Consider the following 15,589-nt stretch of genomic DNA (forward strand, 5'->3'; position numbering starts at 1 on the left):
CCAAAAGTTCCCCGTTCAGGGTACAGTTCCTGCGGTCGAAATACATGTCCCAAGAACTAAAACTAGGTATGAATGCAGCTGTAAATCCTGGAAATATCAGGTTCCTCTCATCAAATAAGCCACAGACTCCACCAGTGAAAGTTTCTGGGGCTCTCGGTAGTGCAGCACCGCCCCCCACCCATAGCAGGGTATTTTGGCCTCCGACGAATGACTGGGGAATTAAATTTAGACACTAGTTCCAAATGTGCCTCCAAAAGTTCCTAGTTGCAGGGTGGAAATGTGCTATAAGTGGCACAGAGTTAGCCTCCCCTCTCAGGAACCTCGACAAATGATTCACTCCCCGCTCGCATCACATTCTTGGTATTCTTTTGTCACTCAATCTGAGTCAAGTTCTTTGTACTTCCTCTGTTGGTCATCTTTCAAAAATTCTGTTGAGCAGTTACACGTTTACCACACATTCATTTTTGGGTTCCATAGAGTTCAAATATATGTAATATCTTACATTTGATCAAAAGTTGCACAATTCTCGTTTACCGCGTGGGCAACCCCTGAGTTAATTGACCAATACAGTCAACAAATTTCTCTGCTGGTCCAGAACGGTGTAAATACAAATTTGTATTCTGAAAAAATAAAAACCTTTTTTGTAATTTTTGCTTTTTTAAATTTTGTATTAATTTTTTTTTGGGGGGGGGGGATTTATTTTTAAAGCTTTACCTTGAAAAAAAATAAATGTAAAATTCAGTGTTGTCTTTTCCTCCGTGAAAAAATATAACTTTAGCTTGAAAATATGACCATCTTGAAAAAATGTATTGCCAATAATAATGCATTTTATTATCCTCTGGAAAAATATACCTTTTATTAAGAAAAAAAGTTGAGAATAATGACTACACATACATACAGTATATATGGACTTTTTACGTAAAAACAATAACCAAAAACAAACTTTTTTCTTGAAAAATATGACTTCTTCATAGCAGAGAATTAAATACAGGACATACTGTATATACCAAGTCTTAGTTTTTTTTTTTTTTCTTCTTCTGATTGTCCTGCTATTTTTGGCCTCACTTTACTTCCTCTATCTGGCGCTCAGGTTACATTATCAACATGAATGTTCTTCTCCCTTCTCTTTAGGTCTGGCGGAGATAGTGACGGAGACGGCCAGCTCACCGGGGCCCTTCCGGAACGCTCAAATGTCCAAAGCGGCGCAGACGCACAAGCTGAGGAAGCTACGCGCGCCGTCCAAGTGCCGCGAGTGCGACAGCCTGGTGGTCTTCCACGGTGCAGAGTGCGAGGAGGTAACGTACCATAGTGCACTCACTCCCTGTTGTTAATGACGTCGCTTTGTCTCAGCCCTTTTTTCCCCTTTCCTCCAGTGCTCTCTGGCCTGCCACAAGAAGTGTCTGGAAACGCTGGCCATCCAGTGCGGCCACAAGAAGCTGCAAGGCAGGCTGCAGCTCTTTGGCATCAACTTCACACAGGCTTCCAAAAACAGCGCCGACGGCATCCCCTTCATCATCAAGAAGTGCACCTCCGAGATCGAGAGCCGCGCCCTCAACATTAAGGTGAGCTGTAAGGATATCTCGGGCCCGTAAATAATACGGTGGACCCGACGTACGGGTTAAATTACTTCACCCGCACCGAAACTTTAGAGCATGATTCGACAGAACGGCGGCATGTTTACGTACAACCGTTCGTGGTACAGCTAGCTTGCTAGGCTACATAATATTTGATTGCCTGCTTGCGAGCCGTTATCGTATTCAACCTACGGGAACATACCTCAAGCAAGCCTTAAACGAACGTCCTTTCCTGTCCTGAGCACCAACACACGTTTTTCCCCATTTTGTTCGTATAATACAGTCGGCGCAATCCACTCTTGTTGTCGTCGCTACGGTAACGACTGTATCCGGTCGCATTTGAGTTGACAAGATAAAGCCCAATGATCGTAAAAGACGGGATACGGAATACAAGATTTTATTGCAGTAGTCTGACCAGTAGTAGCTTAATGCTAACACACCATGCAAAATACCATTGACGGGCTAACAAAACTAGCATCGATGTTGCGGTGGTTATAAAACAACAGATATTTGAACCCAAACGGTACAACTACACATATAGACAGACAATACAATACTCACAGGCATATATTCTTTATCCTCTGTGAAAAACAACTACCGGTAATATTACTGTAGCTTACTGAGTCACTTTGTTATGAAACTCTTCTTCGTGCATGTCTATTATACTGTCCCATGGTGGCCAAGGCGTGCACACCGGAAGAAGTACAATGTGAATGGGCACTCAAAATATGAAATCATAATAAACAAATGGATTAATTCTTCACAGTCTGTTCAATTATGTTGTTACTGTGTGTTTTTATGAAGTACAATTACGTGTGCGCGGTCATTGAACGACTTAAACTCATAAGTCAAGGCTGTCATTCCAAAAACACACGTTTAACTTATTATTATTATTTTTTGCGTGTCTTTGGTAGGGCATTTACCGCGTGAACGGCGCCAAGTCGCGCGTGGAGAAGCTGTGCCAGGCCTTCGAAAACGGCAAAGACCTGGTGGAACTGTCGGAGCTGTCGCCACACGACATCAGCAATGTGCTAAAGCTCTACCTGAGACAGGTGAGGAAACAGCAATGAACGGCGTGACAAATAGTACATAGTGTTTCCCCAGCGGCTGGGAGAGGCAGTTCCTTTAGCGTGGATCAACTGGAATACAAATATGTATCTTGAAAAACAATGTTTTGTCATTATATTTTTTTCCTGCAAAAAATATGCCTTTTTCTACCTTGAAAAAGTATATCGTTAAATTTTTTGGGGTTAAAAATTCAAATTTATATCGAGAAAAAACCTTTCAGCTTGAAAATGTCTTGTAACAGTACAACTATTTTTCTTGAAAAAAATCAAAAGAAATCTCCAAGTCTCTTTAAGAAAATTCTTTCTTATAGTATCATGGTTTCCTTTCTTTGGAAAAAGTAAAATATAACTGTTTAAAAATATTTTAGATTAAAAAAACAACTTTAAAAAGAAACTTTTCCTACTTCAACTTTCTCTTGTCAAAAAAATAATGTTTAAACATTTGCATTCTGACTTTATCCTATAAATAATTCCTTATTTATTTCCGCGAAAATTTTCATTCATACGCCACTTTAACTTTTCCTCGCAATATTCTGACTCCCCGCTCCGATTACTTTCCTACAACTTTTCCACATTCTATCCTTCATTCTCCTCTGTCGTTTATCAGCGTGTATAGTTCTGACTGCTGCGATTGGCTGGCGAACTGTTCAGTGTGTACACCGCCTCTCGCCCAAAGATAGCTGGGATAGGCTCCAGCACGCCTGCGACCCGAGTGAGGATAAGCGGTACAGAAAATGGATGGATGTATGAATGTTTTTCCGACAGATGGGTTCAACGCAACACGGTTTTTGCAATTTCCCTGAGCCGCATTATGCTGTGTGCGCAGTTACCGGAGCCGCTGATCCTGTACCGCTACTACAACGACTTCATCGGCCTGGCCAAAGAGTACCAGCGGGTGGTGGTGGAGGAGGCCGACACCCTGCAGAGCAGTGCCAAGGCGGGCCAGGAAGGCGAGACCAAGAAATCCGGTGTGCCCAGCGTGCACATCAACCGCGTGGTCCTGCGGATCAGGGACCTGCTACGCCAGCTGCCCGTTGCTAACTACCGCACGCTGCATTTCCTCGTGGCGCACCTGAACAGGTACGCTGTCCTCAAATGAAAAATTAAGCGAAAAGCTGACATTGTTTCTCGTAATATTACTACTTTTTCAAAAAGAAAAAAAATCTGATTTCATTCTCGTAATAGTATGACTTTTTTTCTTTAAAAAACACTACAGCACTTTATTCTTGGGATACTGCGACTTTTCTTGAAAAAAAATAAAAATCTAAAAAAGGAATTCCCAAAAATATGGAATCAGATTTTATTCTTGTAATATAATTACTAGAAAAACTGATACTGAAACTTCTGAAAAATATATAATTTTTTCTCCCAAAATATTTGAACTTTTTTCTTGTAAAAAGAAATATTTGTACCTTGAAAAACAATCTGGAAAAAAAATCATATTTTTGTGATATTACAGTTGATTTCAGATTTCAGATTCAGTCATATTCCAACTTTTTCCTTAAAAATAATAAAATTTTATTGTTATAATTTATATGACACAAAATAAACCTGATTTTGTAATATTACATTATCCTTAAAATAAACTGACCCTTTCTTTTTGAAAAGGTTTAGTATTTCTCTCATTATATTACTATTGCTACTTTTTTTTTTTAGATGATTTTATTGTCATATTGTGACTTTTTTCTCCCCAAAATTAGATTTTATTGTTTTAATGTTTAAATTTTTCCCCCATAAAAATAATATTTTATTTTTGTAATATGACATGTTTCTCTAAATCAACAGGACTTTTTTCTTATGATATCACGACTTTTTCTCAAAACAACATTTTCTTGCAATCTTGCTATTTTTTATTCTGGAAAAAAAAACCTACAACTTTTATCATAATTCTATTTTTTCTTCTGCAGAGTGGCGGAGCAGGCGGAGGAGAACAAGATGACGGCGAGCAACCTGGGCATCATCTTCGGCCCCACGCTGGTGAAGCCGCGGCAGGCGGACGCCGAGGTGTCTCTGTCCTCCTTGGTGGACTACCCGTACCAGGCCCTCATGGTGGAGCTACTGGTGCGACACTTCGCGGTGGTCTTTGACGCCTCGCCGTCGGGCGGGTCGGACGCCGCCGCCTCCGGCCGGACGTCGCCCCGCCTCACACACCAGGAGAAGCTGCAGCGCCTCAACAGACACTCTGCCTCCCTGACGGACATCAAAGAGGTGAATAACACACCTATTCATCATAACTAGTAGTCTTGATCAGTAATACATTATGATTCATATCGTTAGCCTCATAGCTTAGTTGCCAAAGTCATTTTTAAACGTTGTCTAAACACGAGAAAAATTGCACAAAAACACAATTTTAAGCAAGCACATGGGTATTTTTTATTGATATTGTGACAGAAAGTTAAAAATGAGTAAAGCAAGTATGCTATTTGGCTCACGATATGAATATAATTAAATTACTAATATTAAACAATTATTTGCATGCTCCTCAAATAAGTTGTACAGTATTAAATATTAAAATAAAAAATATTCAATACTTTATTGTACATACAAACATTTCATTAATTAATAATAAGAATAATTAAGGTAATAAGTCAAACATTTCATTAAAGTAAATATAAATGAAAATAAATAATATAGTGTAATTACAATTCTAAAGTATTCAAACATTTCCGTAAATAAAAGTAAAAAAGTATATATAATAACATACAAACAAATTGGCTTAATCACTTCATCACATTTTGCAGAGTATCAACTGTTAGCATGTTAGCATTATATACATTTCCTTAAAAATACTGCCTGACTAAAGGTCAAATACCGTGAATAAAATCTTTATCAACAGTACCGTAGTGCTTTCAATAATAAGGTTGCTATCCAGCTCTATGTTAGCATTTAATGAAATCTTATTAGAGTTAGTACCCAACAACAGGTGTTCGCATTTCCCCGATTATCAGTAGAAATAGTAATGAACTACAATGCAGTGTAAAATCAGAAATGCTTTATTAATGATAGTGGCATACAACTGTTAGCATTTTATCAATTCATTAAAAATTATATTGAAATGAAAAATGATTCTGATAAGAATCATTACCCGACAACATTCTCATTAGAAATAGTACCCAACTACTGTATAAGGCACAGTGAAAAATCCCTGTGGCGCTAACTTTATTACAGTTGGTAACTGTTAGCATTTTATCATTTTATCATTTTTCATTGAAAATAGTATCTGACTATCGGGAAAATAGGTAAAATCCTTCCCCCTTTGCCTAAGTTGACTGTCATGCTATATGCTAAGTTCCAGTATAATTTAAGTGTCCCAACTGTTAGCATGTTAGCATTTTATCAATTGAGTTGAGGTTCAGTTTCTCACAGATGGCGTTTTTTCCCCTCGGTGCAGAGTGCCAAAGCGTACAAGAGGTTCTCCTCCGTGATCCCATCCTCTCACATCCTGGACGAGGTCCAGGAGGTCCGGCCGGGAACCGACCGGACGGACTCCTCGGACGGCATCAACGGCGTCGGTGAGGGATCGAGCCACCAGGGATCCAGCCTCACGTCAGGCCACGCCCCCTCCGCCGGCTCCACGTCGTCGTCGTCCTCCTCCCTAGTGTCGAAGGTCCAGCTCCGACCCCATCGCACCCGACTGGCGTCCCGTCCCATCAGCATGCCTCTGGAGCGTCTCCCGACACCGGCGGAGCGTGCCGACCCGGCGGCAGAACCCATCGCGGAGACGCCGGAAGCGGAGCAGGCGGCGGTCCCCGCTGGCTCGTCGCGGGTCAGCGCTTACTACATTACACCCTTCATCGACACCCAGGCCATGCAGCGGCGGACGTGGGACAGGAAGTACAAACATTACGACGTCACGCCCAGGACCGCCATGATCATGGCCAAGCTGCCCGCCGCAGCCGCCGCTCCGGGCGCCATCCCGGCCTCCGTCGGCTCCGTCGGCTCCGTCGGCACCGTCGGCACTGTGTTCCCCAACAACGCCTCCGTCGGCTCCGTCGGCACCGTCGGCACTGTGTTCCCCAACAACCCCTACGTCGTGTCCGTCAAACCCGCCTGGACGTTCAAGCGGGACGAGTCGTCGTCGAACTCACCATTGACGCTCAGACCCCCGAGGACTCTTCAGCCCCCGCCAGGGACCTTCTACAAGCCCCCCATGAGCAGGGCTAGGACGCTCCCCGACTGGACCACCACAACCACCACTACCGCTACTACCCCTACTGCGTCTCCCAGCCTCCCGCCGAAACGCCTCCAGACCCAGGACTCCACGGACAGCGCCATCGACCCCGGGGCGGCTTCCCTGTCGCCCCCACAGTCGCCGCCCCCCAGCAGCCCCGACGACCTCAGCCCCGGCGAGACGAAGGCCGTCTACCATAGACTGCGACCTCGGCGTCTCCAGGAGCTGGAGCACAGAGAGGCCCACTTTGTCTGACAAGTTTGGTTTTCGTACCAAACAAGATGACACTTTTGTACAATACCACACCGTCAAAGTGTTCTAAGTGCTAATATATTCTTAAGTCTTAACATTCAGAAAACCACTGGAACAAGAGAGAGCCTATCAGTTTTCCTTTCTTTGTCCTGAAGTTGGGTTTTTCCATCATCCCACAGTGCACTTAATGCAGCTTTTATACTCTTCAGATTTTTCAGCTAAATATATATTTTTTTACCCCTTTAAATGTTTTTGCATTGTTTTCTACCAAGGAGGATTAGGGCCACACAGACAAGAAAAAATGATTTAAAAAACAAAAAACAAAAAAAAAGTGCACTACAGTATTTCTACATTAAGCTTTATTTTTTTACAAGAAATCCTATCGCATTTTTCAGACAAAAAAGGAGATTTTGGGAGATAAAAAAAAGTATCATTTTGTTTGAAAGGTGTATTTTCTACTAGAAAAAATTTTTTTTTATTTTTCATTAAGGAAAAAAAGGTGCATTTTTTCAGAAGTTAGAAAGTATTTTTCAGGAGAGAAAAGTATTTGTTTTAAAAAGGAAAGGGTAAAAAAAAAATTATAAAATGGGTATTATTGTGAACAAATGTCATATTTTGTCAAGAAAAAAATTATTTGTGTTTTTTGTCTGTAGGAAAAGTTGTATTTTCCTTCGAAATTAAGAGAAAAACATTGCTTTTGAGAAAATGTCATATTTTTGGGGGAGAAAATAGTATTTTTCCAGTAGGAAAATATATTTTGTAGAGAAAAAAAAGATTACTTTTTTGTTAAGGTATTTTCCCCCAAAAATGTCATTTTGTCAAAAGAAAAAAATTTTTTTAATTATTTTGTCTTCAGGAAAAAAAGTATTTTCCTCAAAAAAAATTATATTTTCAGAGGAAAAAAATCCTTGAAGGGAAATATCTTTTGAGAGAAAAAAGGGTTAGGTATATAGGGTTAGTTATTGTATTTTTTCATATCATATTTATTCAAGGGGGAAAAAAGTTTGTTTTTCAAAGTGAAAAGTAAAATTTTCAGGGGAAAACAAATCATTTCTTGGGGGGTAAAAGCAATATTTGTGATCAAGGGGAAAACAGGCCACATTTTAAAGTGACATTTTTAAAGAAGAAAATAGCACATTTTTAGTAAACAAGTCATTTGGGAAAAACCTTTTTTTGAGGGAAAACTACAACTTTTCAAGGAAAATGTTCTTTTCCAGCATTTTTTAAGAACATGTTTTCAAATAAGTTGTATTTCTTTTTTAAAAAAGTTGTATAGTTTGACTTTTTTTTCTCAATCAAAGATGGCCTAATATTTTGAGAACAACAGCGTTGTGATTTCATCAGGAAAAGTGAAGGAAGGATATCACAGGAGCAGCGTGTTTGCCACATAAAGATGAGGAATGTATTGAAAAAAAATGTGTTTTCACAAATTAGTATGAGATTTTTAATCAGAATGTGTCAATGAGAATGACTTGCATGATTGTTTTGCATGATTGAAGGAGTATTCGGTGGTAATTGGATGCCAGGTATGGAGAGAATGCTTAATCGATGCAATGAAGTGTGGGCAGAACTTCACTCGTTCAAATAGGACTTTTCATCTTGAAGAAACTTAATCATCCTAAAATTAGTTTTAATAGGACTTTTTTTCTCAAAGTACAACTTTATTCTTACAATATTGCCACTTTTTTTTTTTTACTTTACTTTTTTTTAGGAAAAAACAACTTTTTAAAGGAAAAATCAACTTCTTTTCTGTAGAAAAGAAATACTACTTTTTATCTTAAAAATTATCCAAGTTTAAATTTTTTTAACATTACGACTTTTAAAAATGACTTTTTATCCTGAAAAACTTTATTCTCTTAAATTTCCAACTTGTTTTTTTTCCCCTCTTTTCTGTGTGACCCTCTATTACTACTTGGTAGTATTCTTCTGATTGGTACCTCTTGTTGTCAATATGTAAAGCATATTTATCTATTGTTTTAAGATCCTTCATACTGCATGTTTGTTGCGTCTCATTGTGGTGACCTCACAGACGTGCGGCAGTTGTCGCCGCAGATTAAAAAAAGTTGTTTCACCGCATATTTCATTTTTATTTCTGTGCGTAGAGTTGGACTAATCTTTGTTGCTTGTGACAAAATGTGAGCGTATGTGTGTATTTAATTTCCTGTCGGCGTGAGTCCGTCACACTCTCGCAGCCTAATTACCGGTGGCACCCGAGGCACCTTGTGGAGCCGCTCAGCAGAGTGACTCACTTTCGGATGTGATGTGTGTCACACGCGCCCCGTTACAATTCACATGGTTTTGTTCACTCAGGAAATAGTGATCTGGAAAGATTGAGAGAGAATAATGCTCACTTTTGATGGAGGTATTAATTGTATTCTATGTTCATTATTGTGCTTGTATTTTTTTAAATGGAAAAAAAATATTAGTTTTTTTTAACAGGCTTTTTTTATCTTAAAAAAGTATGACTTATCTTGATTTTCTTGTCGGGAAAAAAAATATGACAAGCCTTATCTACAAAATATTTTCAGATGTATCTTGAAAAAAAATGACATTTTCTCATATTGTGGAAATGAAATGAAATGAAATTGAATTTCATGAAAAATTCCTACTTTTTCTTTAATTTTCTTATAAACACTTTTTCTCCGAATATTAATTTTTTTTTTTCTCAAATACAATGCTCAACAAATAAGACTTGTATGGAAAATGTGTTCTCACATTTTGACTATCTAAAAAACACAACTTTCTCTCATAGTATGTCTTTTCATCTCATTAAAGTTGTCGTTTTCTTGCAATACTAATATTTATGCAGAAAAAATACAACATCTTGAAAAGAATCCCAACTTTTCCAAAAAAAGTCAGCTTTTTAAAATGACTTTAATAATACAACCTTTTCTCTGGAAAAAAATACATTTTACCTTGAAAAAAAACTTGGAATGTTTAAAACAATTTCTAGAAAGAATAAGATTGTGTTTTTTCAAATACAACTATCTCAATAAATAATATTTATCTTGAAAATAAACAACCTTTTTCTCATAATAGTTTTGTCGAGAAAAATATAAAAAAAATATCCCGAAAATACATCTTTTTCCTGTAATATCAACAAAAATTCAGAAAGCAATCAAAAGAAATTTAAAATATAATATTGCAATGTTTTATCAAAGAAGACTACCTTGAAAAAAACGTTTTCACAATATTTGACTTTTTAAAATAAAAAACAAGCTTTATCTAGGAAAAAAAAAGATTTTTGTCTCGAGAAGAGAGTACCTTTAAAAAAAATCATTCACAAAATATTAGATTGTTTAAAATCCAAAATACAAATATAGCTGGAAAAAAAACATTTTTTTCTCTTAATATTGTGACTTTTTTCATGAAAATAAAGACTATTTTCGGAATTTCTCCCCCAAAATATAACCTCATTTCTGTAATAAAAAATACTTCTTGATTCTCATAAGATTTGTACTTTTTTGCTCTAAAAAAAATGACTTCTCATGATATTGTATTTTCTAATATCGTTGTATCGTTTAGCCAGGCAAAAAAAAATGGAACAAATGACCACAATAATTAACAATTATATAAAAAGCTCCAATATTGGATTGTGGTACATAATTTTGTGTCCAACTTCTCTCACACTCTCTCTCTCTAAGTTGTACTTCAAAATAGATAATGACTGTTGTCTCTTTTTTTTTGTTTTTTTTTTTGCTCGAGCTGAGCCAGGAGATTAGAGCAATCAGATTAGGAACGTTGCTTTTTCTGTTGCTGTCATTGCTGAGCAGACCGCCGTCCATCCGTCGTTGGTGTGTGCCGTCTACCTTGTTCCTGGAGCCTGGTCTTCATGCGGCGTACCTCGGACACCACGCTCCCTCTCAGGTAACACACACACACACACACACACACACACACTTGACTGTTTATTTTAGTTTGCCAGGTCTGTGTGTCATGTCGGAGCATCAGGTTGTGTATGAATGAGTAGAATACGGTAGAATGAGGCCACAACTGCCGTTAGCTGTTGCTTACTTGGATCCTACTGGAGGAGCCTGAACGCATGATTATGATCGATAATTTCCACTTTTATTTGTAGTCGGGGGGTCGTGTACGTGAATTTACTTGTTACTTTTTCGTTCTCGAAAAAAAATAATTGATCACAAAAAATACAACTTTTGATTGAACAAAATGGAAATATTTTCTTGAAAAATTAAAACTGTACTTGTAATATTAACTTTACTGTAACTGCTCTTAACTCTAACATTGTTTTCTTGTAAAAATATGACTTCATTGTCAAAATGTATTAACTTTTTAACCTCAAAAAAACTTCATTCTCATGACATTCTTTTTAATCACAGGAATACTTTTCATCTAAAAAACTATTTTACTTGAAAATGTACGACTCTGTTCTTGTAATATTGCTACTTCTTTCTTGAAAAAAATACTTATTTTGGGTAATCTTATGGATTTATTTTTAGAAATGTATGACTTTTATTTTTAGAAAAGAATCTGACTTTATACCTGTAATTCTTTTTTAATAATTTTTTTTCCAAAACAATGCAACTTCATTTTCATGTATGACTTTTCCTTGAAATAGTACACATTTCTATTTTTTTCCCTTCTTTGTCAAAGGTTATTTCATTTAAACCTAAAAAAAAATGTATTCCCTATTTATTCTCATTATATTCAGAAATTCTTTGCGAAATAATACTTTTTAAAAACAAATTACAACTCTTTCATTGAAAAAAATATATATAACTTCATTCTTGGAATATTATTCTTTTTTTCTTGAGGAAATTTGACTATTGTGGTCATATGACTTTTTGACCACCTGCACTCTCAGTATGGCATCATGGCTTGTAGGCATCATTGCAAACAAATCACTCGTCATGTTCTTTCCCCATCTGCACCTCACCTGATCGGGAATTACAAGTTTTTGCGATATTACATTCATGTTATTGTTCAGAAGTCTCCTGTTAAACCTGCACTCACGCTGCATCCACCAATGGCAGACAAATACTCCCCAATGTTGCATTCACGTGGCCAAAAGCACAGTTTTTCATGCTACTTTGCTGTCTCTCTGTCGCAATCAATCAGACTTTTTCCTTTTTTTTTTTAAATAAAATGTGACATTTTTAAATTTAAAAAAATACACCTTTCCAATCAAGAAAAAAAATCTAAAATACAACTTTTTCTTGTAATATTTCAACCTTTTATATCAAAAAATGCCTTTTTTTTTAATCTAGAAAATGTTTTATTTCCCCTTGCAAATTACCTTGATCTGAAAAAATAAATCTTTCTGATCTAGTTTTTTTATTACCTACAAAAATACAACTTTGCAATATTATAACCTTTTATCCAAAAAATACACGTTTCTGATCTAGTAAAACTTTTTTTTATTTAGAAAGTAACAATTTCTCCTTGCAGCTTAAAACCCTTGAACTAGAGAAAATAGTTTTTTTATCTAGAAAAAAAGTTTTTCCTTATGAGTTGATTTTAATTTAGAAAAGTATGCCTTTCTTATTTTGAATACATAGCCATCCATGCATTATCCGTACCGCTTGAGCGACCGTGCTGGAGCTCATCCCAGCCATCTTTGGGCGAGAGGCAGGGTACACTGTTCGCCACCCAATCGCAGTGAATACATATCATATACATATTTTTATCTAAAAAAATTAATTTAACTTTTTCTTGTGATATTTCAACCCTTTATCTACAAACTGTGCAATTCTTTATCGGGGGGGGGGGGGTTCTCAAAAGTTCCCTTTTATCTATTAAGGGTAAGCCTTTTTATCTTGGAACAAATATGATTTGTATCTATTTTATGTATAAAAATATAACATAGTGATACCTTTTATTTAGAATACATAAAACATTTATCTAGAGAAACATTGTCTTGAAAAATCATATTACAGTTTTTATCTAGATATAAATGATATGATGATAAATAATGATATCAATCTTGTTAAATCTCTTTTTGATCTAGAAAAACTCAACTATTGTTCTTGAAAAAATACAATCTTGTAATATTATTATTATTGTTTTCAAAGAAAAATAAATATTTATATTGAAAAAATACCACTTTTGTGGAAAAAAAGACATTTTCTCATAATGTTACATCTTTTTATCTCAGAAAAATACAACGTATCTTTAAAAAAAAAAATTGAAATATTTTGACTTTTTATGTGAAAAATGCCACTTTTTTTTCTTGAAAATTATGATTTGATCATTTGATCCTGTTCTCATAGGTGCTCCTGATGTGGTTAGCAACAGAGTCCAAATGGGTCCAATGGTTAACACTTTCATGTGTGCGTCTAACTGAACCGATATAATTACAATCACTTCAGTTTGGGGTTTGTGTGTTTTGTGTTTTTTACTCGTTTTCCCGGAAAAGGGGAGGCGTGAGTTCGGGCCGAGGCGTTTTTAAAAGGGCGACCGACTTCACTTGTTTTGGCAGATTTAGCAAAATCACACGACCCCATCCGAGGGGGAGCCATGAAGACAGGCTCTCAAATCCGCCTGTTGCTCTGGAAGAACTGGACCCTGAGAAAGAGGCAGAAGGTAACGTTATCCAGAGTTGAAGAGCGAGAGAATTTCGATCCCATTTCAAAGGCTTTCTCAATAATACGCTCATTTAAACATTTTTTTTTTTTTTTTTAGATTCGCTTCCTGGTGGAGCTTTTGTGGCCTGTCTTGCTGTTTATCAGCCTGGTGTGGCTGCGGAAGGCCAACCCGCTCTACCAGCAGCATGAATGTAAGAGCACATGAGCCAGTGGCTCAACTGCAGGTGGGGGGGAGGCAACGATTTGATACAGACAAACCTTAGCTGTATTTTACAAAGTACGACAAGTGAAAGTGGACTGAAAACAAAATAGAAATGACTGCTATGGAGAAAAAGTGGAACACAAACATGGACGCACGCAACATTGTGGAATGACCACTTGTCAAAAGTCTACTGGACTGCTTTGCAGGGACTTCACAGTTTACTGTTTATGGGCTTCTATACTGTAGGAGCTACTGTTTTGGTTAGCAACAGAGTTCAATTTTTAAACACTGATGCACACAACATTGTGGGGTGGCCTTATGTAGAAAAATATTTTGGAAAAAATATGACATTTTCACTTAATCTCAAGACTTTTCAGAAAAATACAACTTATTTTGAATTGTGATTTTATTTTTTCCAGAAATTGTATTTGAACTTTTTATGTGGAAAAAAGAACTTTTTTCTTGAAACAATATGAGTTGATCATTTCTGGAACCAGATTTTCTAACTTGAAACCAAATGGGCCATGCACACCTCACTAGAAGACCCATGTCATCTCTCCCATTACGTGAAGAAAGTAAAAAAAAAAAAAAATAAATAAAAAAATTTGACATTTGTCATATTGCAGTTTAAGAAAATACAACTTTTGATCTAAAGATGTATCTGGACAAATACAAGTTTTCAATCGAGAAAAATCCAACTTTCATAAAAAAAAAAAGCTTTCTTAATTGTAATATTCCACCCTTTTTCGAAAAGAATACAATTTTGTATTGACAAAAATGAAATATCTTGAATAAAAACTATGTAGAAAAATACATATTTTCTTTATCCTGAAAAAAAGAAAATTGTACTCGTAATGTTTGGACTTTTTCTTTTCCGAAAAATACAACTAATTTTGAAATGTTTTTCTTTTTTCTTGAAATATTTGGACTTTTCCCACCGAAAAATACACCTATTTTTTGGGGGGGGGGAAATGAATTGGTCATGTTCTGATCCACACGCCGCACTTGAAGAACCATGTGATCTCTCGCAGCACGCTGTAGTCTGAAAAAAAAACAACAACATGACAACCAAAGATCATTAACTTGAAACTTTACGTGGCTCAGTAGGTGCTGCTGTTTTGGTCAGCAAAAGAGGAGTTAGGAGTTACGATAACTCTTCAATGTTAGTGAGCAATCGGGTCCATTTTGGTAGAGGTAAAAATGGACCCGCGCAACATTTCAAGTGACAACACGTCATGTCAGAGTCTACCGCAGCGCTAATCCTTGTTAGCCTAGCTTAGATTCCATGACGATCCCGTGTGCTGGTTCCAGGCCATTTCCCCAACAAGGCCATGCCATCCGCGGGCGTCCTTCCTTGGCTCCAGGGCATCTTCTGCAATGCCAACAACCCCTGCTTCCGACACCCCACCAGAGGAGAATCACCGGGGGTGGTCTCCAACTACAACAATTCAGTGTGAGTGCCTTACTTCCTTCTTTATCCTCACTGTTCGCCATCTTATATCTTTCGTTGTTGTTGTCGCCTCAGATTGTCACGTTTCTACGTGGATATCTTGGAGATGTTCAGCGACACGGAGGTGCGCCAGCTGGGACGTCTGTGGCAGGAGGTGGCTAACTTCTCTAACTTCATGGACACTCTACGCAACAACCCAGCCTTCGTGTCAGGTACCATACCCCCCAAAAGCGCCCTCAAATTCTGGCTTGGCAGCTAGCGGCTAGCGCGAGACGCTAATGCAGCAGTCTAAATCTATATTCGGTGCTTCTTCTTGTCAAACAAGATG

The 15,589-nt window shown here is 37.4% G+C and overlaps 2 protein-coding genes across 5 annotated transcripts in view; both read left to right on the top strand.

Moving 5' to 3' along the window:
* LOC133411361 (rho GTPase-activating protein 29-like) overlaps positions 1-9,140 on the top strand; it is a 44,460-nt gene extending 35,320 nt beyond the window's left edge. For all 4 annotated transcript variants that reach the window (XM_061693666.1, XM_061693667.1, XM_061693668.1 and 1 more), the window contains 6 exons: positions 1,132-1,295; positions 1,374-1,562; positions 2,489-2,626; positions 3,468-3,721; positions 4,549-4,849; positions 6,033-9,140. In XM_061693666.1, the coding sequence (XP_061549650.1) occupies positions 1,132-1,295; positions 1,374-1,562; positions 2,489-2,626; positions 3,468-3,721; positions 4,549-4,849; positions 6,033-7,067 (2,081 nt within the window). In that variant the 3' untranslated portion in view covers positions 7,068-9,140. The remainder of the gene's footprint in view (positions 1-1,131; positions 1,296-1,373; positions 1,563-2,488; positions 2,627-3,467; positions 3,722-4,548; positions 4,850-6,032) is intronic.
* A 1,687-nt stretch (positions 9,141-10,827) lies between these two features.
* abca4b (ATP-binding cassette, sub-family A (ABC1), member 4b) overlaps positions 10,828-15,589 on the top strand; it is a 38,218-nt gene continuing 33,456 nt past the window's right edge. Inside the window, exons 1-5 of the mRNA XM_061694227.1 lie at positions 10,828-10,931; positions 13,504-13,607; positions 13,707-13,800; positions 15,123-15,264; positions 15,337-15,473. Coding sequence (XP_061550211.1) covers positions 13,542-13,607; positions 13,707-13,800; positions 15,123-15,264; positions 15,337-15,473 — 439 coding nt within the window. The 5' untranslated portion in view covers positions 10,828-10,931; positions 13,504-13,541. The remainder of the gene's footprint in view (positions 10,932-13,503; positions 13,608-13,706; positions 13,801-15,122; positions 15,265-15,336; positions 15,474-15,589) is intronic.

The sequence above is a fragment of the Phycodurus eques genome, chromosome 13 (assembly GCF_024500275.1).
Source record: "Phycodurus eques isolate BA_2022a chromosome 13, UOR_Pequ_1.1, whole genome shotgun sequence".
NCBI classification, from domain to species: domain Eukaryota; kingdom Metazoa; phylum Chordata; class Actinopteri; order Syngnathiformes; family Syngnathidae; genus Phycodurus; species Phycodurus eques.